Consider the following 26,145-nt stretch of genomic DNA (forward strand, 5'->3'; position numbering starts at 1 on the left):
CTTTCTTCTATTTTTACGAACACGAATGTGAGTACCTGTCGGGTTCCCATTGTTGTCATAGTCAATAGTATTTTCATATGGGTCGCGTTTAGGTATTTCTATTTTTACTTTGTCACCTTTCTGAAGTTTGAAGCCCGGCATTCTTTCTTGTTTGTCTCTTTTGACTAAATTATTAAATATATAGTCTTTCTCTAAGTCGGGGTTGTTTTTCATTTCTTCGGGGGAGTGGTTTCCCAAACCTTTTTGTTTACGGCTATTGTAAATATTTAAAACTTGTCTCATCTTTGCCATGGAGAAGTGTCTATATTTGTCGTCATATGACATTTCATTTGCTTCACCACCTTGTGGTTGGTTTAAGTCTCTTAACATTTTTATACAACCGTCAATGACACCAAGAGCAGAATGGTTTTGGTCGACAATGAAATATTGGTTTACATTTTTTGAACGCAGATAGTTTTTTACATTGTCTGATTTGAAAGAACTTTCACAGTCAGATGTCAGTTTTGTTGGATGGTATTTGTCAACGAATATTGTCAAAGCAGTTTTCACATCTAAAATATTTTTGGACCATAATGGTATGGCTTCACAGTATCTTGTGTTTTGACCGACAAATATTAGCCAGTATGGTGGTCCATCTTCTCTATACCTCGGAATGTTTTCCAAGATATCCATAAACCAAGCATTTGGTGTTGAACTAAAGATTTTTATCATAAGTGCTTTCTTTGTTGCCTTAGAAACATAGGGGTCCTTGTTTGGATTCGTCATTTTTATCCTATAAGAAATGGGTTTATTTGGCGCGTTAGCAGGAGTTGCATCCAGATTTTTGCCCGCAGTGGGAACAATAGCCAGAGGTGTATTTGGAGTTGGAAGGAAGATTTTGAGTACATTAGGTATACTTAAAGAGAAAGCACAACCTATTATACAAACTGTGCAGAAAGGTTGGGATGTAGCACGAGATGCAACAAATCTTATTCCAAATCCTGAAACAAGAGGAAAAGTTCAAGGATGGATGGACAATGTAGGAAGACAAGCAGGAAACTATTATAACAAAGCAAATGACTACTATAACCAAGCAGGACACTATATGGACCAAGGTGAAAGATTCTTTAACAGAGGATATAACCATGCACAACAGTGGGTAAACAATAACCAACCGCAACCACCTCAAACTTGGGGAATGTAAAATTTTTTACTGAGATGAAATGAACAATACAGCATTGAGACAAATGGGTTCAAGATGGATTTGTCGGCTTCCAGCAGTTACACAACGTGTTTGTCAAGTTCTTCCTATACCTCAGGAAGTTTTAGACCGACTTAAAAAACAACAACAACCAGTTGAAAACAAACCAAACTAAAATTTTTTACTGAGATGAAATGACCGAAGAAGTTGAAACGGTAGATTTGACACCACAAACAAAAAGTTCAGAACCATTGTCAAAACCTGTCAAAGAACTTACAGATGAAGAGAAAAATTCAATAATAGAAAGTGCCAGGTCTGGAAATACAAACCCTAACTACAAAGTCACTTTTCATAAAAATGGAACGGCTAGTATCTCAAAAAGAAACAGACTCTCACAAATAAAATATTGAAGTCTGAAGGAGCTTTCGAGACAACAGATGGAAAAGTTTACTTCACTGACCAACAGTTCATTATAGAACATCTCATTGACTTAGAGTCGAAATATTCTAAACTTTACAACAAACACAAAAAGTCGAAAGGAAAACAAAAACAAATGGCATATGATATTTATGAAGATGTTGACGACACAACTGTTCCTGCAGGTGAGGTAAAGTCAAAGGAACCGAAAAGTGACGAAAAACCGATAGAAGAAGAAAAACCAAAAACTGAAGATAAACCAAAACCAAAGTTTAGTTTCCAAACTAAACCAAGTCAACCTTCATTAGCTGGTATGGGTTGGCGTCAAAGACTTATGGCAGCAGGCGGTTATGTAAAGTAAAGAGAAAAAAATTTTTTTTTATTTTTATAAAAATGCCCCCATATAGAATGGATAGAAAGTCTGCTAGAATAAAAGCAGAGTTGCAAAGATATGGTTGGAGAGTTTCGAAGAAGTTTAAATATAGGAAGGGAAGACCCATAAAAGTCTATGACAAATTGTCTGGTCTTCGCTACGAAATGGATTTGGAAACAGCACGTGCAAATTATCCAAACAGACTAGAGAGGTTAGAAGAAGAACGTCTTATGGACATGCCTTTCGATGTTAGTGAACCTCAAGTTGAAGGACACGACGGCTTTGCCAGATTCTACTGGAAACATGACGAACAATTGCATCCTTTGAGAAGGAAAAAAGGAAAAGGTGAAGACGCACATGCTCCCATGAAAAGAACAAGATATGCATATGAGAAGTACCGTGAAGTTAGAAGTCAAATTACATCTGGTCGAACCTTTACAGTAAACTTTGACGAAGGAAAGAACAAAGAAGGCTTCATAGGTGTACTTGCTGCCATACAAGACGGAAATAAGAAAGGACACAATCTCAGATTGACCATAACAGATTTGGATGGTCACATTTACTATGCATATGGCAATGTCACAACAGCTGCAATGCTTCTTGACGCTTTCAAGACTACAAAGAGAGAACAAATGGTTGACTCCGACTCAGACATTTTGAATGCAATTGAAGGAATTGCAAGTGTCAAGTTCGAATGGTACCAACCTAACCCTCAAGCAGTCAGACAACATGCTGGATACTTCCCCTTCATAAATAAGTCTGACATTGACTTGACAAGGTATGGAATTTACAATTCAATTGAAACAATTGTCAACGAACCTTGTATTCTTACATGTCTCAGGAACTCTGGTCTTGTTACAGATGAGAAAATGAAGTATCTTGAGTCATGTGTGAAGATAAGGTACATTCTCAGAGGTCAATTGGCAAAAATTGCACCGTTGGCAAATGTCAATATCCGAGTCAACATACCTACAGCTAAAGGTTCTTCACATGACGACTATGTTGTTGACAAAGACTTACCATGGTTGAAGATTGTAATTGTCCACAACCACTTCATGTTGAACGAAAGTCTTACAAACCCATTGTTCGGAAAAGGCAAGTGCAACATTGTCAGAGCTGTAAACATTCTTTTCGAGAAAGGTTTGTTGGAACCAATTCCAGATGACAAGCTGACAGAAACTTTTGTACCAAAAGACGAAACAAACTTTTCATTGTTAGCAAGACCAAAAGTTGTTCCAGACAAAGTTCTAGTACAAAAGAAGTACACAATTCCACAAGGAGTTGGATTGTTCGGATACCAACCTGAACCAGAAGAACTTCCAATGAGGTTGCAAGAACTTCAAGATGCTATAAACAAACTTCCATTGAGACATCCAATTGACGTCAAATTGTATTGGAGAGCATCTGAGTTAGGTCAGAAGGTTTTATATGAAACAGGTTGCTTCGACGATGTTTATGAGATAACAGGAGAAGTTTCTCAGAAGATAAGAGACTCACTTGAATTTCCACAAACTGGACCAATTGGTTGCGACAAGTTCGACTCAGATGAAAAAATATACTATGTCGACCTTAACGCTGCGTACATGAGGTTTGTCCAATATATTCCGACTGGAATTCCAAACGAAGATGGTGAGTTCCCGGGAAGGAACTATACAGTTGGAAAAGTCATACAACAACTGTATGATATTAGGAAAGCTTCAAACCCCAAACTTGCAATGACACTCAAATTGCTTATGAATTCGACATGGGGATATTCCATTAAGAAACCTCAAGAGATGAAGAGTAAACATTATGAGAAGGTCGACAACTTTGTTGAAAGGTTTTCTCCTTTTGTTTTGAAGTACAAATTCACTCAAGGTCAAAGTGGCTTAGTAACCACATTAAAACCTATTGTCGAACATTGGTCTTACCCTCAGTTCGCAAAGGCAGTCCTTGACAACTACAACAAATTCTTCTCCGAAGTCAAATCCAAAGTGAAGGTTTACTATGAGAACATTGACGCACTCATGACGAACGAAGAAGGATACAACAAACTCATTGAAATGGGAATGGTCGGTGAAAAGATGGGCTGTTTTAAGCTAGATAAGGTATTTTCAGAAGTTCATGTCCTCTCCAAGCGTAAGTACTGGGGCATACTTGAAGACGGCACAGAAATAAAACATTGCATGAAGTAAAAAATTGCATGAAGTAAAAACGTTTTTTAAAACCATATATTTTTACATATATTAAATGCTTCAGGTTGAAAAACAAAGAACAAAAGTAGCAGATACAAAACCGTTAGACTATATCTTTACAAATGCTGGTAGGACTATTTCAGATGAAGAAATTTCATCCCGAGCATACAGGTTTGACTATCCAATTCGTTGGCTTCAAAGTCCTTCAGATGCAAAGGCAATAGGATTTAGAAGAGTTTTGTTTTCAAATAGAACTAACGCATTTATGTTCGCAGTATATTTTCATGGGCAGTATAAAGGTTCTGATGGTCTAATAGACAAATTTGATGAAATGAGAATCTTTACAGTTCGTTCAGACGAAAGTCTTGAGAAAACTCTAAATGACTTTCAAACTCAAATGAACAAATACTATTGGGAATTTCAAGAAAAATACGACTCTTTACTAAATGGAACATACTATCTGAAACTAGAATATGACAAGATGAACTCCACCGTTTCATTTCAAAAGATCGAAATTAACCCTCCAAGAGATACAGAGTTTTTATTTTGGAAAGTAGACAAACGTTCTTGGGCACAATTTCTTCGGTTACTAAACCAGAACGAACCATTACCACCAGATGGTCCATTTAAATTTATACTTCCACCAGCAGATTTGACAGTTTATAGAAATGTGTTTGACCCTCAAAATGTTATGTGTCATGCAAGTTTCAGTTCAAGCAACAATAGTTTTCTATGTATCGGTAAGGACTTTTATGACTTTGCTTCTAAATTCTACGAACCACCTAGTAACAGTTTCTCTGACTTTCAAGTTTGGTTCACAACAAATGGTGTGCAACATATAATACCATTGTACTATGACTTTTATCTCGAATTGTCTTTCATATATAACTACGGAAAAGTGCTGAAAAAGTGAGTTTATGTTAGCATGTTAGATCTAACACGTTTTCTAACATTTTTTCACCCTCTTGAATTTTGTATAAAAACCAACCGCCGTTTTTCTTCCGGTTGCTATATTCTTCACAAAATGCTTGTTTTGAGGTCGAGCCACTTTTGGCTCCACCGTATTTTTCAACCAAAACTCATGAATTTTCCCGAAATAAAATATAAAGTTAGTATTTTTAAAAAAATATTTTTTATTTTTATTGTAAGAACATGTTAGCAACAACAGCACCAAACTCTTTAGTCATGAACCCAACATCTATGTTAGTAGAGATGAAAAGCTTCATTCCTTCTTCATATACTTTCGAAACAGAAATCCAGAAGATAAAGCAAGAACTTCTCCAAGGAGATTTAGATTGCACTGCAAAAGATGAAACAAATGAACAGTATCTTTATGAAATGCAGGACCTGGTGGAACATCTACCTAAACTTCCTGAAATACAACAACAAAAGCTCACTATTCCTGAATTCGATGAAATAGAAGTGAAACCAACTGACTCAGTTGAAACCAAGAAGTTCATACGTAAGGTTAACTATGAGTTTCTTGGATTTCATTGCAACCACAAAGTCATTGACATATATAAATCTGAAGAATTTAAGACCTACGACAACTTTGTTTCGTTAGTTGCAAAATGTGTATGGCAGATAAGAGATAAAGATAGAAGAGGTAAAGTATGGAACGGACAAATAAAACCAGCAGCCTTTGAGTTAAAGAAAACCATTTACGCCTTAGTTGTACTTGCAGGACAAATTTCAATGTACAATGCTAAAATGAACCCACAATGTTCAAAATGTAAAGCAGCAATGAGGAAATATAACTACTCCGTCAAAGAGATAGAACGTATGCGAAACGACTATGCTGACTTAAAGAAAGAAGCAGAGAAACCAGCAGAAAATAAAATGGACATGTTAGAATTTCTAAACAAAAACTATCCAACTGCTGACGATTTCCTTCTATCTGACGTCAAGAAGAAATATAAAGAAACATTCGGCATTGTTAAAACATTCGATGTACTGACAGAAGAAATAGAAGCTACAAAACTGTTTAGAATTTCACGAATTCACAATGTTTACCATGTAAAACGCTTGTGAAACTTTATGGTAGAAATATATTTTTGTCTGATTTACGCTCATTGACGATGAAGTTTTGACAAAACATATACGAAGAAGTCTATTTCCTGTGTTGTTGTCAAAATGTCATGTTGTCACCATTTTCAAAAAGATGTTAGTTGACCGAGTGACCGAGGGACCGAGGGACCTGGTGACACCTAAAATATATTTTTTGCTGAAAAAATGACCAAAAATCATGATATAACTGTATTTTTTTGACGAAGAGAACTTTGACACTTCGTCAAAAAAATCCCTGAAATCGTAAAAAAATGACCAAATTTCATGAATTTCCTCATATGTTTGCTACCCGAGGAAAACCGCGGGTAGAGATTCCATTCGAAAATCGTGAAAAAATGACCAAAAATCATGATATAACTGTTATATTTTTACGAAGAGAACTTTGACACTTCGTCAAAAAAATCCCTGAAATCATATCTTTTATACAAGATAGAAAATCTTACTCGCCTAAAACTCATGAAAATCGTGAAAAATTGCGACCCAGACTTTTTTCGGGGTCGCCTAAAACTCATGAAAATCGTGAAAAAATGACCAAATTTCATTATATAACTGTTATTTTTGACGAAGAGAACTTTGACACTTCGTCAAAAAAATCCCTGAAATCATATCTTTTATACAAGATAGAAAAAATAAAGTTAGTTTTTTATAAAATATTTTTTTTATTTTGTATGTAAAGACAGAAAATGTTAAAGGTTGAGTTTGAAACAGTTAGAAAGATAGACAATGACACCAAAATGGTTAGAATAGGTGATTTAAACGTAAGATACTCAAAGAAATACAACAAATATTCTTTGTCAGACATTATATCTCCATCTGGAAAGAAAACATCCCATTGGGTTGGAATTGCTTCAACTCAGAAAATTTTGACAAGAAATCCTGAGCTTATGATATCGGTAAGATTCTATGGAACTACAGCATATCTCATCGACAAAAGTCTTATACCAATAGTTTTGTTATGGATTGACCCAGTTGTTGGATATAACTTCATAACATATGGTTCATTCGATACGGAACGTTGCAGTGAAGGCTTACTTTACATCGTTCAGAAACCGAAGGACTTCAATACAAAGAGATATAAGATAGGAAGGACATATAATATAACTCAAAGATATGACAGTATAGTCAATAGAGTCAAGGTTGTGTTTGTTAACGATATGAGAGCTGCAGAAACAGAACTACTTGAAAAGTTTGAGAAAATGTATGGTGCTCCCATAAAAGGTAAAGAAACGTTTGAAGTAGATGAGATAGGTAAAGCTATAAAATTATTTGACGAAGTTGCTGAAAAATACATGTAAAGCGTTTATTTTTGGTCTTTTGTGAAAGTTAGAAAAATAACGCTAGTTTTTTATAAAATATTTTTTTTATTTTGTATGTAAAGACAGATATGTCAACATCAGAGAACACAACAACTGCTATCGTTCATGAAGCCATAAATGAAGAATATGAGTACATACAATATAACAAACAGTTACGTCTCATTCGTTCGGTCAAAGATGACATGTACCAAATGCAAAGTATTTTGACAGCATGTTTTGCTCCAGATACCAAACATACAGACGATTGGTTTGAATTAAATAGCACTCATGAACTCCTCAGTGAGTTTGAACATGTAGAACTTAAAAAGATGTACCAAGACAGACAAAACTTACCATCACATCTAAAAGGTATATATGTTCATAAGTTCCTAGTTAGTTCAATAGCAATGTGGGCTTCACCTCGTTATGCAATCTACATACTTATGCTACTTGACGAACTTTGTACAAAGCAGAGAGAAGATATGATGAAAGAAGACAAAAGCCTTCAGAAAAGAATACCACGTTCGGTACCAAAAGGAAAGGAAAAGAACTATAAGTATATGATTTATACTGAAGAGATGGAAAATGAAGAAGACAGAGATATGGTTATGTTGCATTTAGTCAGAAGAAACAACAAAAGCTTTTACGACCTTGCTAAGATTTACAAATCTGACAGAAATTGGTTCTATCGCGAAAACTTACCGATTTCAATGACACCAAATGAAGATGTGAAACAAATAGTTCAAGATACTTTACCTCAAACACACTATGATATTAAAGGTTGTACAATACTTACCTTCAAAGAAGATTTGCCATTGTTAAAGGAAAAAATAACAGAGTATTTTGACAACTTCAAACAAGCAGAGTAAATGAACTCTTTATTTTTACGCTTGACTTCAGATGGCTCAGGTAGCTCTATAAGGTCAATTGTCTTGTCAAATCCTTCTGGCATTCCGAGTCCTTCCTTCCGACAGGAAAATATTTTCCTTCCGACAGGAAAAAAACTTCCTTCCAACAGGAAAAATTTTTCCTTCCAACAGGAAAAATTTTTCCAGTTGTCCGTCCGTAAACCATTCAAATTTTCGAAAATTGAGAACTTTTTGGTCGAACTTCAGAAAAAGTTTTTCCTTCCGACAGGAAAAGTTTTTCCTTCCAACAGGAAAAGTTCTTCCTTCCGACAGGACACAAACGAATGTCCGACGTACCACCAACCGAGTCCATTCCAAAGCCAGAAGAACCGAAAGCTGCAGCACCACAACAGACTAAGACCAAACACTTACATTTTTCAAGCTTGACTTTTTACAATTTGAACTTTGTTTGCGTAGATATGAATTCTGAAAGAAGTATGAGGGTCTTGTATGACTTTGTACTTCTCCCATAGTTCATGTCTGTCAAACTTACCTGCCATGGACTCTTTCATAAGTTCCATGAAATCGTCTTCGGACAATCCGGGGAAAAGTACAATGTCAGTAAGTATTCTCTTTACATCCTTACTTAAACTCTTTGCTGTCTGTACACAAATGACAACTGAGATGTTAAAGTGTCTGAGCTTCTTAAGAATTCGACACATATCTTGTTCTCTATTCTTTAACAAAGGATGAGAGGCGAAATCATCTAAGATAAGAAGACACCTATGAGGGTATGTCTTCCAATCGTAAGATTGCAATTTCTTCGAAATGTATTCTATCTCTTTCTGTTTGTTTCTGAAGTGTTTCTTCTCTAATATTCTCTGCATTTCCTCATTTGGGTCTTTAAACTTAGAATTTATATACTCATTTATAGCATTATACTTCAAAACTCTTCTTTGGTACTTCTTTATCCAATCTAACAACTCAGAGTCTTTTATACATACTAACTTAGACTTCTTTATAATATCTTTGAACGAATTGACGGTTTGGTCAAATTGACCCGAAGTACTACAAATAACAACTAACTCATAGAATGGGTTCTTCTCATCTAGTTCTTGTTGTTGTGCAGCCATTTTAAGATAAGTGAAAGTCTTACCCGACCCAGGTGGTGCAATTAGACCTGTTATACCATTCTGAGCAAATAAGAACTTGTCATGTATGGGTTTTATCTGAGCATTTTCTAACTTCCTCTTGTTCTTGTTTAAAACATTCTCAAATTTTTTGTCAATGTCAGCAAACTTTTTTTCTAACATATTTTTAGAAAAATTAAAAGTTTTATCTTTTAGAAAATGTCTAGCGATTTCGCTATCTATATTCGAGACAAGCTTTTCGACAGCAAAACATCTGTCGACCATAAAATCTTACATAGTGTAAACAAGAAAGGTGAATTTGTTCTAAAGTTCTGTTTCTGGGAATATGACAAGAACCATAAAACATTAAGCAGAGCAGTCTTAAAATTTGTCAATGACAGACTTGTTGACAGAGATGACGCCTCTTGGAGAGATGAAGTCCAACAAAACTTCTTAGAATGCAAAGAAGACACATGCGCTGTTCTTGAAGATGAAATAGAAAACAGAATAGATGAGCTATTAAAGGACAAAGAACTTTTACAAAAATATGGTTCTGAGAAGTTTGACATAACTCCACCAGAAAAGAAGAAGAGAGAAAAGAAAGAAAAGAAAGTAGAAGAAGAGAAGAAAGAACCAGTTCCAGAGAAGGGGAGATATGACATGTAAAAATAAAATTTTATTTTTAGAACATTTCTGGGTCAATGTCAATGTTCTCTTCCTCTTTAGGAGCAAACACTGGCTTAGACTCTAATAGCTTTTTACCCAATTTACCTTGAACTTCAACTATCTTAGACTCATAATATTCATAGTCGTCTGCTTTCTTTGGTTCATAAGGTATAACAAGTTTGTATGCTTTGCCTTCTTTAAGGTTTGAGAACCTTCTGTCAAAACTTTCTTTGACTGTTAACAAACCTTCTATGTCTAAGTCTTCAAATTTCGCACCATTTTTAGTCACAACAGCAAACTTAACTGGTTCGATGTTCCAAACTTTGCTGAATGAAGACTTTTCAAAATGGTAGAAGTAAACATTCAAATATGTGAATGGGTCTAGTTCTTCTTTAAGTCCTGACATGTACTTGTTTACTGAGATGAATTTTGTCATCTTTTCTATCGGATAAAAAAATATTTTTTTTTAAAATTTACTCAGAAAAATTTTTCTTTGTATATACACCATTCTGTACGTCTAAAAGACTTTTGACATTTGCCAAGAATGTTCGTTTAGACGCTGTCATATAACCATATTCTTGACAATACTGTTTATACGAATCGTACAATGACCTTTCATCTAAACACTCAAAGTCAGTTTCATCTATGAACAGTTCATATACACTCTTGTTTGATTCTAACAATGTTTGTCTCTCTTCGGTATGTGGAATTTGTCTTGGATTGAACTTAGAAATATCTAATGTCATGAAATATGAGAACAAGTGGTTGTAAAAGTCAGATGTCAAGTTTCTGCTAAGTCGTCAAAATATTTTGTATCTTGCATATGAGAATCTGACGTTCTGACAACTACATATCTTCTGTCAGAACTTTCTAACTTCATCGGAACAGCATTGTTTGAAACCATAACGAAGTTTGCAACATTTTCACAAACTCTTTGGTCTTTATATTTTCTTTCAACAACTCCAACTTTGTCTGTTATAAGACTCTTCAAAGCATCTGAGTTCAAAACTTTTGTTGTATCTATACTTTGAAGTTCGTTACATACTATAAGTTTCATATTCTCTATTGAAGAGTTAAATTTACCGCAGATGTTTTCTAAGTTTGTCATATTCGGGTTCGAATAGCCCTCTAACAGTTTGCACAAAATATCTGTAAAGAACGTGTTCTTACCTGTTCCTTGTTTTCCAATTATAATGAGAGCAGTTTCATTCTTAGCACTTGGATGTTGTAAGATGTTTGCAAACCAACATAAGATATACTCATAGACTCTTTCGTTTCCATTGCATATAATTTCTTTGACATGGTCTAACCAAGCTTCTATAATATTTTCTTTCCATTCTACTTGTTCGTATTTATATCCAGTGAAGATAGAATAGAAGTTTGGAGAAGGTGTATAAAACTTTATACCACGAACTGAAAAATCTTCTAACTTTGACAATAAGATATCCCAAGCATCTAACATCTTCATGCCAACTTGTACGACTTTTATTTTCTTAAGTTTCTGTTTACATTCTTGTTCTGAAACTATTGTTGCTCTTGGTTTGTTAAAGACTACATCCCATTCTTTCATAACATAACATTCTGGGGCAGAGTCGACATAAATGACTAAACGTTTCAAATTCTCGACTGCTTTGTTATAGTCTCGAAATGGACACATATTTCTGAATGTTTGGAAGTCATAAAAATCTGAAACATCTATTCTGTACATTTTTATAAAAATAAAAAAAATATTTTTTTTATTCTTGAGCTATTTGTTGTTCTTGAGCTATTTGTTGCATTTGTTGTTCTTGAGCTATTTGTTGTTGAAGTTGTTCTTGTAATACAATACTTTCACCAGTTGCATCTTCCAATTCGAAACTTTCTGCCGTCATTGACAAATACATAGGACATAAAAGTTTTACAGGAACAAAGTTTGCGTCAACTAAGGTTAAGTTTATGTTTGCTAAAGTGTTTGAGTTTACTAAAGCTGAAAACTCTGCATTCGAATGAACAATAGGCAAACCAGCAGAGAATGTGTTGTTTATACGCATAAGTATCTTTTGGTCATAGTAGTTTCTGTCGACATTCGAATAACACTTTGAACCTAAGTTTGAAACAATATATAAAATAGGTGTGCTTAAAGTCAATGGAACAGACAAACCTTGTATGACACCTTTTCCTGTTATAGGAAACTGTTGGTAGTAAAAACCAGATATAAGTTTTGTATTATAGCTCATATTGTTTATAGTAAACTCAGTCGGACATCCAAACATAATGAAACCTGCTCTAGTTGCAGCACATTTTACACCCGTACTTAAAGTATTAAATAAGTCAACAAAACCTGTTGGTGGTATATCTGAGTAAGTATCTTCAAAGGAGTATTTTTTACCATTCACAACAATAAAATCTTCTGGTGTCAAAAGAGCAAAACAAGCTTTAGTCGTCATTGTGTTTAAGGTTAGTTTACAATATCGTCCTTGAGGACTTTGTAAGTTTGTTGTTATAGAATTATATGACTCAGGGTTTTTAGTCGTAATAGTATAAACCACTATGTCTTCTGCCATTTTACTTAGCAAATAAACTTTAATGAAATGTTGTGGTCGTCAAATATTTTTATAACGTCTGGGAAACTATATTTTAAGTTCAACGTTTCACCTCCTTTCATAACGTATATCTTGTCAATGACATTATATGAAACACCACAGCAACTAATGTCGGGTTCTATTTCTTTGATGTTTATATCGTCTGCCTCTGTCAAAAGTTTCAATAGCTCTTTCAAAACTTCATGAGGTGCAATGACATATGAGTTCACTTTTACAGGGTTGTGTTCGACCAAGTTTAACATTATACCTAAAGCTTGACAAATCTCTTTCCTGAGTTTTGAAGTTTGTCTTTCAGTTGTTGGTAGTCGTTTCGAATATCTGCAACAGAACTTAAGTCTCTGCTAACTTCAGGGTGTTGGTTGTTCTTTTACAGGAACTATTGTTATACCATCTTGGTCTTCGTATGGTTTCCCCATTTCAACATCTCTTTCTTTGACATTGACAAAACAACACTTTGACTGTTTGTTTGAGTTGGTGAATTTAACTTCACATGCCACCGCCATTAAACCTTTGAAACACTCACGCTTCTATTTTTCGGAAATGACATTTTACTTAGAATAAAAATATGGACGCATTCGAGTATCTTCGAATTGAAGCAGAACAAAGTTTACACACACAAACAATACAAATACATTGACAGAATAGTTCTTTATACAAACAATGGTAAATGTTATAGAATAGCAGTCTTTGCTGAACCAAAATATTTTCATAAAGCAAAGAAAGTTGGTATAAACTGAAATGGTGAAAGTTCTTGAAGCAGACAAAAATATAACTTCAAAAACTTACGATATTTCTAAAGGTAAGTTTATCTTAAATATTATGTCAAAACTGGCGTACTGTCAATATTTGACGGAGAGAAGTCAGTTCAAGAAACTTACTGACCTGCTGCCAAAATCTGCTCGATGGAAGCTGTCGTTATGCCAATCTGAGGAGCCCAGCAGGTTTCATCGAACGAATCTTCAAAAGAGCATCTTCCGTGAAAAGTGCTATTGGTTTTGTAAACTTCTTTGCTTTCCAATTCATCTGGACCGTCTCTGTCACCAGTATATTGTATTTGTACAGTACCAACAGTTGAAAATACACCCTAAAGTCTTCTGAGTCAGCAAATGGAATGCCAAGCCAAAGAGTTTGTGAACGGTCTCCATTTGTATATTGAGTTTTTTGACCTCCCGTATGAGTCCATACTTTCACATATGGCAGATAATAGAACTTTTGCATTTCAGGGTTAATGGTTGTTGTGAAGTTGTTGTTAAAGTTCATAGCATCTAATGTCAAGTTGTATGACCTCATATCCTTAACTGTAGAATATTCTTCTCTTGGATAATATTTGCCATCTATGTTTATATGATATTTAATACCGGGTTGTAGAAACAAGAATAGTCATTTATAGTTCGTCTGAACAGTAAAACATAGTATCTGCATGTTTCATTGCAGTTGTTAAAGCAATATCTGTTCTTGCACCTGGGTCAGCACTTTGGTTTCCAACTTCACCTGCAAAGTCTTTGACAGATATTTGGGTGTATAGGGACATAAGTGGAACTGCATATATATTGGCAGCTAAAATTTGAAAATATCTGGGTCCAACATATAGACTGCAAGTCTGCTTTCTATTCTCTTGCATTCAAATTTTTCGCATGTGAACTTAACTGGTCCCAAGCAGTTCCAGCAGCATTGAAATAATAGTTTACTTCAGTGTTGAGGTTTGAGAAACCAAAGTCTAAGTCACTTTGTCTTTGCAAAAGTCGGCGAATGACGTTTATTTGTTCCCTCTACGTCTGTAATAGTGAATGGGTCTTGTGTTGGTGCAATGACTAAGTTATTTTTGCTTGGAGTAAGTTCGATAGAAATTTTTTCCTGCCCAGTTTGGCAAGTATCTTAAAAACCTGAAGATGAGGAAAGATGACAAAGGAACTCTAAGTTTCAGTTTTACTTTAGTGGCAGCGTTCCATCTGAACCAGAAAGGTTAACATAAACTCCTGGAACGTTAGGGTCAAGTCTTCTTATTTTCTCAATAGTTGCATACTGGTCTGTTTGTTCTCTAGCTTGTGGTTGTACTGAGTTTCTCAAAGCGAACCATTCATAGTTTGCCCATGTTACTGTTTGAACTAAGTCAGAGTTAGAATATATCTTATATCCCATGAAAACTTCTGGAGCATATTGGTATCCGACATAGAAAATTCCATTGCAACCTTTTTGTCAGACAACTTGGCAGAAGGTTTTATTTCAATGTCTTGTTCCACGTATAAGAAAGAGTTGTCAATAGAAATAATATGAAACCTGTCGCAAGCAATATCTACTGTTGTTGAAGAACCTTCTCCAAACGCACCTACGTTTCCATAAGAAACAGCAGTTGTATATTCGTAAGTTCCAGGAACTATTTCTGACCTTCTAATGGCATTGTCGCATTCGGTATACCATTCGGAAACATTTCCGTTCATGGCATCCAAAACTGTTGGCGTTATTTCTGAGCGGCGTACATTTCATATGGGTAAAAATATAGAATAGTTGGATTTATGTGTCATAATAGAACCCACGTGGACCAAGCTTTACTTTCTTCCTGGCTGAGTTTTTTAACTCTTCTTTTTCCTTCATTGCCACTACTTTCACTAGATGAAGTTTACTTCTTCACTACTTTCACTTTGTTCTACTCTTCTCTTCTTCTTTGGTGTCGCTTTTGGTAACTTGCCCTCTGCTTCAAGTTGTTTGCATCTTTGCCTCATGTTCACCTAGTATGTTGTAAATTTCCCATGTCCTTTTTGCCTTTGGGCTCTGGTCGCCCATCTCAGGTAACCTATATCCTAGAAAGATTTTGTCATAGTTTGTATTTGAGTCTTCGCGTATTGTTTGCATGACTCTTTCCTGAGTTTCCGGTTCAAGCTCTTCAAACAGAGCTTGTCCATATGGAATAAGCTCGTTTCCAATATATGTTTTTGTAGCCATTCTGGTTTTCTTTCCATGTTACCAATTATATCTTTTGTGAATGGAAAAGCTTTTACCCAATGTTTCAGTCTTGCGTCATTTATTTCTGTAGTTGGTTTTATTTTGTCAAGGAACATGTTTTTCAATACTAACATTTCATTTGGTACTGTCCATTTGAGTTTTCTTAAATATTCATCCCTTCTCGGTTCATTGTCTGCAAAGTAAGTTTTTATGACATTTTGTAAACTTTCGTTTGCAAGGTCATGTACAATAGGTTCTCTTCCTTCTGTCTCCCTAACTTTCTTTCTAAACTCTTCACCAAATATACCATCTTTATGGTTCTGTGTAGTTCTTTGAGATAAATGTTCTAGAACGTCAGGTGTTATATTTCCATCAGCCATGTTCATTTCATACTGGTCCAAAATATCTGCATCTTTCATATCTTTCAATGGCATTAAAGCCGCGCTGAAAATACCAGCTAAATCTGGTTCACCATTCACTTCCATTGCGTCTACAACTTCTTGGAATTGAGGTTGTAAGTTTATGAACCACCTATCCGGATTAGCTTTATGACCCCATCTCATTGTAGTTCCATAGTCTGCAGAAACAAAAGTAGGTTTGTTTCCATATTGGTTAGGTTCTGAATGAACTTTAAACAATGTTTCATTTCTATATGTTTTGTTGAAATTTAACCTTTTATTTTCACCGAGTTCAGCCAAAGATTGAACGTTATATGGTCGTAAGTAAAAAGGGTTATTGTATTTGCGTACATTTTCTTTCAGTACTTCCATTCTATGCTGAATATTTTCATCTGGTGTTGGAGTCTTTTGTATGTCGGCAAACATTTTTCGATATTCTTCTACTATGTCAGCCGAATTTTTCTTAGACTCTTGGAAAGATTCCATATTCTCCGCATACACTTGTTGAGGGTCAAGATTTTTCGGCTGTTCCAAATCTTCATCTAGTTCTGTGAAGTTAGTTTCCAAAGGAGGGACTTGTTCGTTTCCTTCAGGCTCTTCTAGCTGTTGTTGCTGAACTATTTCTTCCATGTCTGGTTGTATCTGAACTTCTTCCTGTTGAGTTTCTTGTACCTCATCTGCTGGCATTTCATATATTCCGAGACCGTTTTTAACAAGTTCCCTATCTAAGTCATTCGGACTCATAAACCTTTCTTCTTTCGTTACGTCTCTATTTTTTACGCGTTTCATGAAGAGAGTTGAATTATCATTTAGCTCTGACACCAAATATCTCGGAGTAAATTCATTCATGTCATTTGGATGATATGCTATTAAATCATATCCCTTAGCGAGCTTGTATTTTCCAGGTTTGAAATTATATCCCATTTGGTGCTGAGCCATAAAGCTAAATAGGTTCGGGTCAGTATTTCCTTCCTTGAACTTTCTAATAGCTTCTTTATATCTGTCACTAAAGTCAAGAGTAGCTGGGTAACCATAGTCTTCTTTAAGCATTTTTAAGAAATCTTGGTTTCCTTTTCTCTACTTTTTTATGTCCTTGCTCTGTTTGTGGTTGTTGTTGTGCAGGGTTTTGAACTGTTGGTTGTTGTGCAGGGTTTTGAACTGTTGGTTTTGGTTGTTGTGCTGGTTGTTGTTGTTGTGTTGGTTTTGGTGCATGCCTGTGTCTGTGTCCATGTGACGATGTAAATGTTTTAGGTAGTCCTGGTGCAGGTGCTTCTCTTGGAGGGTTTGGTGGTATATAAGTTCCACCAGCTGGCACATATGTTCCATCTGCAGCATAGTGTCCTACCTGACTTTTCGTTTTTAAGAAAGCATTTACTAGGTCTGTTTTGGTCTGTTGTAACTCTTTTTCTTGACTTTTCACAACAGTTGCTCTAACGGCGTCATAGGCACTTTGAACTGCCTGTCTCGTTGCTGCATCTGTTATTTTCGTCATATTTTGTGCTACTTCTTTTAACTCTTTGTCGAAACCTTCAGACTTCAGTTTCTTTCCAGATGAGAAGTCGTTCACTTGTTTCACCTTACTATGAAGAGCTTCGAAAGCGTTCTTAAAGTCAGCATTTGTTAAAGCTTCATTTGAACTATCTTCATCCGCTTGTATTTTTGTCCTTATTGACCCTATGAGTTGGGCTGCTTTAGCGTTGGCTTGGGCATCTAACCAGTCATTGTTAGCTTTTATATATTCTGCGCTTTTCATTGCCTTTTGCATGGCTGCGTCGTTATTTTTACTTTCTTGTGCTAAGTTTTCATACTGTACGGTTTGGTTTTGCAACTGTAAAAGTTTTTCTGCCTTTACATTTGCTTCAACTTCTTTTTTATACTCATCGCTATCCATATATGTCTTCATGGCTTTTTGTTTTATCTCTTCATCTTTCAGTACTTTATATTGAGTAGTATGGTTTTTCAAATTTACAACATCTTGTTCCATTTTTGCTACTTCTGCTGCTTTTTCTGACACTTTTTTGCATATTCCTCTGTACTTAGTTCTTTCAGTTGTTCTTCTTTCTTCTTTTTCTCTACGTTTAACTCATTGAGTTTCTTTGTGTGTCTGTCATATTCTAGTTTCTTTTCGTTTTCACCTATTTGTTTCTGTATGTCTATGTTTGACTTTTTGACATCTGCTATTTGATTTTTGAGTGAACTCAAATTCATTTGACTTTGAGGGTTATAGGCTGTTCCGTCTGCGGCTCCACCATAGCCTGCCATTTTCGCTAAAAGTGCCGCTCTTAAACCTCCACTCTGTGCACCAAAAACTCGGTTTAAAAGCATAGGGTTGCTTGACATTTGTTGCAACATAGTGGGGTCATTCATCATTTGTTGTTGCAACTGTTGTTGTGGTGTCAGTTTTACTATTGGATGTTTCAATGCTCTCTTCCTCTTACGTATATTCTTACGTAGCTTACGTGGCATTTTAAGTGAAGTTAAAAAGCGGTTTTCGACAGATGTTTATATGACACTTTCTCCGGTTTATAGGACCTCTCTCATATTCTATCTTGTCATATCTAAACTCATAGTCATGTATGTCCTCTAACCATCTCATAACGGTTTCCAAACCACTTTTATCGGATGTAAAGTAAAAGCATGGATGGTTATGTAAAACGTCTAAAGTTTCTAAAGAGTCTCTCAAAGTATACTTCCTTGGAACGCCCGTAACTTTTCCTGTAGCGACGATAGACCCTTACTTGTCCGGACAAAGTTCTACTATTTTGAGTGCTCTACCAAAAAAGTCAACGACGACGACTCTCAAAAATTTTTATGGGCTAGAAGGGGCGCAGCCCCTGGGAAGCCCCCTATACCCCCAAAAAACTTCATTTTATACTTCATTTATACTAAACATCTTCGGGGCTAGAGGGCACGAAGTGCCTGGAGGCCCCACTACCTTTTTTTTTTTTTTTTTTGTATCTTCTCATTTATTTGAGAAAGTTTTTCTTCAGCATTTTCCAATAAAAATCTTAATGGATTCAAATTGGCTTCTTGATTCTGAACAAAATTTAATACTTAGTATAAACGTGATTGAACTTCTCTTTTCAATTTTGTTTTATAATCTGTCAATCGAGGCTCGCGAATTCTAATTGAAGGAATAAAACCTGTTTGAAGTAAATCGTTTTTAATACGATAAAAGTAATTGGGTGCAACTTCTTCTAAAAGATTTTTGACAAAAACATCAATTCTTTGATTTTTAACGCAGCCAAAATCGTGATATTTTATCTTTTTAAATAAAGATTCAGAAACGTTATTCACAACGGTTAATTCATTTGGTCTGGCAGCGGCTATCCACATCATAGCCAACAATTCCTTATACAAAATTCAAAAACTTGGGTGCAATCAGTTCTGATTGCACCCAAGTTTTTGAACTTTCTTGAGGGAATTAAAGGGTGAGAGATTTATAGTCTATCTATATATCTCACACCCTCTAATTCCCTCCCTGACAGCGGGGAATTTTGTCTGAATGTTAAACTATTCAGACAAAGTTTCCCACTGTTTGCGAAGGAATTGTTGGCTATGATGTACTGATTCATGATCAGTACATCATAGCCAACAATTCCTTATACAAAGTTCAAAAACTTGGGTGCAATCAGAACTGATTGCACCCAAGTTTTTGAACTTTCTTGAGGGAATGGAAGAGTAAGAGGTATACATTATGAATATATACCTCTTACCCTTCCATTCCCTCTCTGACAGCGGGAAACTTTGTCTGAATGTTAAACCATTCAGACAAAGTTTCCCGCTGTCAGCGAAAGAATTGTTCCATCTGGTGCATAGAGTGTGAATCTATGCACCAAATGGAGCAAGTCCCTCGCGAAATTGCCAAAACTTGCGTCGCATTTCAAAGATTGCGACCCAAATTTTGGCGATTTCTAGTAGAGATGGAGTATTTTGAGTCACTGACCTATATGCAGTGGCTCAAAGGGCTCCATCTCTACTTTGAAGCAAGGAAACTTTCCTCGAAATTTTGATAATTTGAAGAAAGTTTTCAAGCAATTAACAAAGGATTACTCGCTATGAGGTAAAAATTCTAGATTTTCACCTCATAGCGAGAGCTTCCCTTTCATTGCTTGAAAACTTTCCCCAGCTTCAAAATTGGGGAAAGGGCTGTAAAGTCGACTCCGATACCAGCAGGTACCAGAGTATTTAAAAGAGAAGCCCTCGTACGAGTTTCTATGAAGACCTTCTCATTCAAGAAGATCTTAATAGAAAATCGTACGAGGGCATTGGAAACTCGCGTCTGGTACATGTTGGTACCAGAGTGTTTGAGATTTGAAGACTCTGGTACTAACATGTACCAGAATTTATGATGAATTTAAGATGGACCATTATAAAATGGTAGCGGTTTGTTTCAAAAAATTTTAGATGAGATTTGCATAGATATAGATTATATGATTTATACATATGAAAAATAATATATAAAAATATAATTTTGAGATAATTATGTAAATAATATTTTAAATATTTGAATTTGAGGTATAATTTTATAGTAAAATATATTATAAAGAGTATTTATATAAATATTGAAAAAAAAAAAAAAAAAAAAAAGGTAGTGGGGCTTCCAGGCTCGTGCCCCTCTAGCCCCGAAGATGTTTAGTATAAATGAAGTTTTTATTCGGAAAATTGTTAGTCTTCTGGTGTGAATTCGGAGGACTCTTCTTCTTCCTCCTCCTCTTCTTCCTCTTCTTCGTCATCGTCGGCGTAGTGGAGGAGGACGTAGTTCATCCAAATTCTGTATGGACGTCCTGATTTGGATTTAAATGAGATGGACATATTTTGTGTGAGTGTTATTTCAGTTTCGATAAAGAGTTGGTGTGCTGGTTTGAATATATGTTCGACGTAGGAGAATTTGTGCAACTCATCTTCTCCCAATTCTGTATTGATACAGACTTCGATGAAGTCACCACTGAGAATGTCTTCACCTGTGGGCATATCCACAACAATTAAATGAACGACACAATAGTTGTGAAATTCATTAGTAGGAAATACTGTTGCAGGCGTAGTATATGAGGGGAAAAATGTTTTTTCTTCCCCAAATTCATCTGCTACTTCATCTTCATCGTATCCGTTGTTAAAAGCTTTAAATTCATGTACAATTTGAGCAAATTGTTGACGGAGATTTGGTGGCATACGTAAGCAAGCTTGTAACAATGTCCTACCTTCCACACACTCAGCAAATATGGGAAGGTAGGAACATATAATGTCCGTCAATTGGTCCTGGTTGGGGACCAATTGACAGAGTTTTGTGTATGCCGTTATTGTTTCTTTAACGGTATTTGTGTAGATACGGTTATATGGAGTATTTCCCTGGTTGTTAAGGGAAAAATACTCATCCGATTGTAATTTCAATCTTGACCTCAACTCTTTGTTCGGTATTCTTTGGTCTATTCTTAGAGCTGTATTTGTTCGTGCGGGCTGTGGTTTTAAAACATTCGAGTCAAGTTTTAATTGCTTCGAATTGGATGTCGATTTGAATTGGGAGTCTTTTGAGTTCTCCTGAGCTTGGTTCTGTATTAAAGACTGAATAGCAGTGTCAGCTTCTTGTTTTTCGAGATAGTATTCTATTGAATTGGGCTTCACTGTTCGAGACGCGTACATTATGAAAAATGAACTGTTTTTTCGGACCACTCATAGAAAAGTTTGAGATGAACCGTTTTCGTCAACGGAGACCCCCTCTATTTTTTTATTTTATTTAATAGTTACCGTTGGAAAACCGTTCCATCTCAAATATTGAATGAACTATAAACGTTTTTTGTTTTCTATATATACTTTTTTGTCCAACGGTAAAACTTTTTACACAACGGTTTTTGAGAGTCGTCGCTGTTGACTTTTTTGTAGAGCACTCAAAATAGTATAACTTTGTCCGGACAAGTAAGGGTCTATCGTCGCTACAGGAAAAGTTACAGGCGTTCCAAGGAAGTATACTTTGAGAAGCCTTTTTCCTTATAGAATGAGATAGGACGGTTATTTTACAAAACTGACAACACTTTGACGAGTAGTTTTTTGTGCTGAACAAAAAGTGTCATATAAACATCTGTCAAAAACCGCTTTTTAACTTCACTTAAAATGCCACGTAAGCTACGTAAGAATATACGTAAGAGGAAGAGAGCATTGAAACATCCAATAGTAAAACTGACACCACAACAACAGTTGCAACAACAAATTATGAATGACCCCACTATGTTGCAACAAATGTCAAGCAACCCTATGCTTTTAAACCGAGTTATTGGTGCACAGAGTGGAGGTTTAAGAGCGGCACTTTTAGCGAAAATGGCAGGCTATGGTGGAGCTGCAGACGGAACAGCTTATAACCCTCAAAGTCAAATGAATTTGAGTTCACTCAAAAATCAAATAACAGATGTCAAAAAGTCAAACATAGACATACAGAAGCAAATAAGTGAAAACGAAAAGAAACTAGAATATGACAGACACACAAAGAAACTCAATGAGTTAAACGTAGAGAAAAAGAAGAAAGAAGAACAACTGAAAGAACTAAGTACAGAGGAATATGCAAAAAAAGTGTCAGAAAAAGCAGCAGAAGTAGCAAAAATGGAACAAGATGTCATAAATTTGAAAAACCATACTACTCAATATAAAATACTGAAAGATGAAGAGATAAAACAAAAAGCCCTGAAGACATATATGGATAGCGATGAGTATAAAAAAGAAGTTGAAGCAAATGTAAAGGCAGAAAAACTTTTACAGTTGCAAAACCAAACCGTACAGTATGAAAACTTAGCACAAGAAAGTAAAAATAACGACGCGGCTATGCAAAAGGCAATGAAAAGCGCAGAATATATAAAAGCTAACAATGACTGGTTAGATGCCCAAGCCAACGCTAAAGCAGCCCAACTCATAGGGTCAATAAGGACAAAAATACAAGCGGATGAAGATAGTTCAAATGAAGCTTTAACAAATGCTGACTTTAAGAACGCTTTCGAAGCTCTTCATAGTAAGGTGAAACAAGTGAACGACTTCTCATCTGGAAAGAAACTGAAGTCTGAAGGTTTCGACAAAGAGTTAAAAGAAGTAGCACAAAATATGACGAAAATAACAGATGCAGCAACGAGACAGGCAGTTCAAAGTGCCTATGACGCCGTTAGAGCAACTGTTGTGAAAAGTCAAGAAAAAGAGTTACAACAGACCAAAACAGACCTAGTAAATGCTTTCTTAAAAACGAAAAGTCAGGTAGGACATTACGCTGCAGATGGAACATATGTGCCAGCTGGTGGAACTTATATACCACCAAACCCTCCAAGAGAAGCACCTGCACCAGGACTACCTAAAACATTTACATCGTCACATGGACACAGACACAGGCATGCACAACAACCAGCACAACAACCACCTCCACAACCAGCACAACAACCAACACAACAACCAGCACAGCAACCAACAGTTCAAAACCCTGCACAACAACAACCACAAACAGAGCAAGGACATAAAAGAAGTAGAGAACAAGGAAACCAAGAATTCTTAAAAATGCTTAAAGAAGAGTGTGGTTTCCCAGATACTGTTGACTTTAGTGACAGATATAAAGAAGCTATTGGAAAGTTCAAGGATGGAAATACTGACCCGAACCTATTTAGCTTTATGGCTCAGCACCAAAACGGATATAATCTCAAACCTGGAAAATACAAGCTCGCTAAGGGATATGATTTAATAGCATATCATCCAAATGACATGGATGAATTTACTCCGAGATATTTGATGTCAGAGCTAAATGACAATTCAACTTTCGTCATGAAACGCGTAAAAAATAGAGACGGAACGAAAGAACAAAAGCTTATGAATGCGGATGACGTAGATAGGGAAATTGTTGAAAACGGTCTCGGAATATATGAAATGCCAGCAGATGAGGTACAAGAAACTCCACAGGAAGAAGTTCAGATACAACCAGACATGGAAGAAATAGTTCAGCAACAACAGCTAGAAGAGCCTGAAGGAAACGAACAAGTCCTTCCTTTGGAAACTAACTTCACAGAACTAGATGAAGATTTGGAACAGCCGAAAAATCTTGACCCTCAACAAGAGTATGCGGAGAATATGGAATATTTCCAAGAGTCTAAAAAAAATTCGGCTGACATAGTAGAAGAATATCGAAAAATGTTTGCCGACATACAAAAGACTCCACACCAGATGAAAATATTCAGCATAGAATGGAAGAACTGAAAAAAAATGTACACAAATACAACAACCCTTTTTACTTACGAGCATTTAACGTTCAATCTTCGGATGAACTCGGTGAAAATAAAAGGTTAAATTTCAAGAAAACATATAGAAATGAAACATTGTTTAAAGTTCATTCAGAACCTAACCAAGATGGAAACAAACCTACTTTTGTTTCTGCAGACGATGGAACTACAATGAGATGGGGTCATAAAGCTAATCCGGATAGGTGGTTCATAAACTTACAACCACAATTCCAAGAAGTTGTAGACGCAATGGAAGTCAATGGTGAACGAGATATAGCTGGTATTTTAAGCGCGGCTTTAATGCCATTGAAAGATATGAAACATGCAGATATTTTGGACCAGTATGAAATGAACATGGCTGATGGAAATATAACACCTGACGTTCTAGAACATTTATCTCAAAGAACTACACAGAACCATAAAGATGGTATATTTGGTGAAGAGTTTAGAAAGAAAGTTATGGACAGAGAAGGAAGAGAACCTATTGTACATGACCTTGCAAATGAAAGTTTACAAAATGTCATAAAAACTTACTTTGCAGACAATGAACCGAGAAGGGATGAATATTTAAGAAAACTCAAATGGACAGTACCAAATGAAATGTTAGTATTGAAAAACATGTTCCTTGACAAAATAAAACCAACTACAGAAATAAACGACGCAAGACTGAAAGATTGGGTAAAAGCTTTCCCATTCACAAAAGATATAGTTGGTAACATGGAAAGAAAACCAGAATGGCTACAAAAACATATATTTGGAAACGAGCATATTCCATATGGACAGGCACTGTTTGAAGAGCTTGAACCGGAAACTCAGGAAAGAGTCATGCAAACAATACGCGAAGACTCAAATACAGACTATGACAAACTCTTTCTAGGATATAGGTTACCTGAGATGGGCGACCAGAGCCAAAAGGCAAAAAGGACATGGGAAATTTGCAACATACTAGATGAACATAATGCAAAGATGCAACAACTTCAAGCAGAGGGCAATGAAGGAAAAAGAAGAGTTAAAAACTCAGTCAGGAAGAAAGTAAAGCTTGGTCCACGTGGGTTCTATTATGCATATAAATCCAACTATTCTATATTTTTACCCATATGAAATGTACGCCGCTCAGAATATAACGCCAACAGTTTTGGATGCCATGAATGGAAATGTTTCCGAATGGTATAACGAATGCGACAATGCCATTAGAAGGTCAGAAATAGTTCCTGGAACTTACGAATATACAACTGCTGTTTCTTATGGAAACGTAGGTGAGTTTGGAGAAGGTTCTTCAACAACAGTAGATATTGCTTGCGACAGGTTTCATATAATTTCTATTGACAACTCTTTCTTATACGTGGAACAAGACATTGAAATAAAACCTTCTGCCAAGTTGTCTGACAAGAAAGGTTGCAATGGAATTTTCTATGTCGGATACCAATATGCTCCAGAAGTTTTCATGGGATATAAGATATATTCTAACTCTGATTTAGTTCAAACAGTAACATGGGCAAACTATGAATGGTTCGCTTTGAGAAACTCAGTACAACCACAAGCTAGAGAACAAACAGACCAGTATGCAACTATTGAGAAAATAAGAAGACTTGACCCTAACGTTCCAGGAGTTTATGTTAACCTTTCTGGTTCAGATGGAACTGCTGCCACTAAAGTAAAACTGAAACTTAGAGTTCCTTTGTCATCTTTCCTCATCTTCAGGTTTTTAAGATACTTGCCAAACTGGGCAGGAAAAATTTCTATCGAACTTACTCCAAGCAAAAATAACTTAGTCATTGCACCAACACAAGACCCATTCACTCTTACAGACGTAAAGGGAACAAATAAAACGTCATTCG

The 26,145-nt window shown here is 35.8% G+C and overlaps 7 protein-coding genes and 10 pseudogenes across 17 annotated transcripts, besides 4 other annotated features; 12 read left to right on the top strand and 5 right to left on the bottom strand.

The window, feature by feature from the left end:
- Positions 1-16,292: part of a mobile genetic element that runs on past the window's edge.
- TVAGG3_0024140 (uncharacterized protein) lies at positions 782-1,183 on the top strand (the record flags this gene model as incomplete). Its single annotated transcript, XM_051220236.1, has 1 exon — positions 782-1,183. The coding sequence occupies one exon, from the start codon at positions 782-784 to the stop codon at positions 1,181-1,183; it is 402 nt and encodes a 133-aa protein (XP_051105222.1).
- TVAGG3_0024150 (uncharacterized protein) lies at positions 1,203-1,355 on the top strand (the record flags this gene model as incomplete). Its single annotated transcript, XM_051220237.1, has 1 exon — positions 1,203-1,355. One exon carries the CDS (start codon positions 1,203-1,205, stop codon positions 1,353-1,355), a length of 153 nt encoding a protein of 50 aa, XP_051105223.1.
- Positions 1,375-1,958, top strand: TVAGG3_0024160 (annotated as a pseudogene). The gene has a single exon. A coding segment is annotated over exon 1 (584 nt).
- On the top strand, positions 2,006-2,284 carry TVAGG3_0024170 (annotated as a pseudogene). The gene has a single exon. A coding segment is annotated over exon 1 (279 nt).
- Positions 4,200-5,057, top strand: TVAGG3_0024180 (uncharacterized protein; the record flags this gene model as incomplete). The annotated part of the gene is made up of 1 exon (XM_051220238.1): positions 4,200-5,057. The coding sequence occupies one exon, from the start codon at positions 4,200-4,202 to the stop codon at positions 5,055-5,057; it is 858 nt and encodes a 285-aa protein (XP_051105224.1).
- Positions 5,297-6,084, top strand: TVAGG3_0024190 (annotated as a pseudogene). Its single transcript has one exon. A coding segment is annotated over exon 1 (788 nt).
- Positions 7,096-7,506, top strand: TVAGG3_0024200 (organellar and viral DNA polymerase type B; the record flags this gene model as incomplete). The annotated part of the gene is made up of 1 exon (XM_001280984.2): positions 7,096-7,506. One exon carries the CDS (start codon positions 7,096-7,098, stop codon positions 7,504-7,506), a length of 411 nt encoding a protein of 136 aa, XP_001280985.2.
- Positions 7,596-8,028, top strand: TVAGG3_0024210 (annotated as a pseudogene). Its single transcript has one exon. A coding segment is annotated over exon 1 (433 nt).
- Positions 8,085-8,375, top strand: TVAGG3_0024220 (uncharacterized protein; the record flags this gene model as incomplete). Its single annotated transcript, XM_001297350.2, has 1 exon — positions 8,085-8,375. The coding sequence occupies one exon, from the start codon at positions 8,085-8,087 to the stop codon at positions 8,373-8,375; it is 291 nt and encodes a 96-aa protein (XP_001297351.2).
- TVAGG3_0024230 (protein of unknown function, DUF4108 family) lies at positions 10,167-10,586 on the bottom strand (the record flags this gene model as incomplete). Its single annotated transcript, XM_051220239.1, has 1 exon — positions 10,167-10,586. One exon carries the CDS (start codon positions 10,584-10,586, stop codon positions 10,167-10,169), a length of 420 nt encoding a protein of 139 aa, XP_051105225.1.
- Positions 10,624-11,054, bottom strand: TVAGG3_0024240 (annotated as a pseudogene). Its single transcript has one exon. A coding segment is annotated over exon 1 (431 nt).
- On the bottom strand, positions 11,905-12,693 carry TVAGG3_0024250 (annotated as a pseudogene). The gene has a single exon. A coding segment is annotated over exon 1 (789 nt).
- Positions 16,293-19,020: 2,728 nt separating the features above from the next.
- Positions 19,021-20,660: a mobile genetic element.
- Positions 20,639-20,729: a terminal%2Cinverted (terminal inverted repeat of Maverick-3 transposon ID:TVAGG3_0024270).
- Positions 20,639-26,145: part of a mobile genetic element that runs on past the window's edge.
- Positions 20,739-21,044, bottom strand: TVAGG3_0024280 (uncharacterized protein; the record flags this gene model as incomplete). The annotated part of the gene is made up of 1 exon (XM_051220240.1): positions 20,739-21,044. The coding sequence occupies one exon, from the start codon at positions 21,042-21,044 to the stop codon at positions 20,739-20,741; it is 306 nt and encodes a 101-aa protein (XP_051105226.1).
- TVAGG3_0024290 lies at positions 21,158-21,710 on the bottom strand (annotated as a pseudogene). Its single transcript has one exon. A coding segment is annotated over exon 1 (553 nt).
- TVAGG3_0024300 lies at positions 22,305-23,304 on the top strand (annotated as a pseudogene). Its single transcript has one exon. A coding segment is annotated over exon 1 (1,000 nt).
- TVAGG3_0024310 lies at positions 23,958-24,757 on the top strand (annotated as a pseudogene). The gene has a single exon. A coding segment is annotated over exon 1 (800 nt).
- On the top strand, positions 25,410-26,008 carry TVAGG3_0024320 (annotated as a pseudogene). The gene has a single exon. A coding segment is annotated over exon 1 (599 nt).

This window comes from Trichomonas vaginalis, chromosome IV, assembly GCF_026262505.1.
Source record: "Trichomonas vaginalis G3 chromosome IV, whole genome shotgun sequence".
Lineage (NCBI taxonomy): Eukaryota > Parabasalia > Trichomonadida > Trichomonadidae > Trichomonas > Trichomonas vaginalis.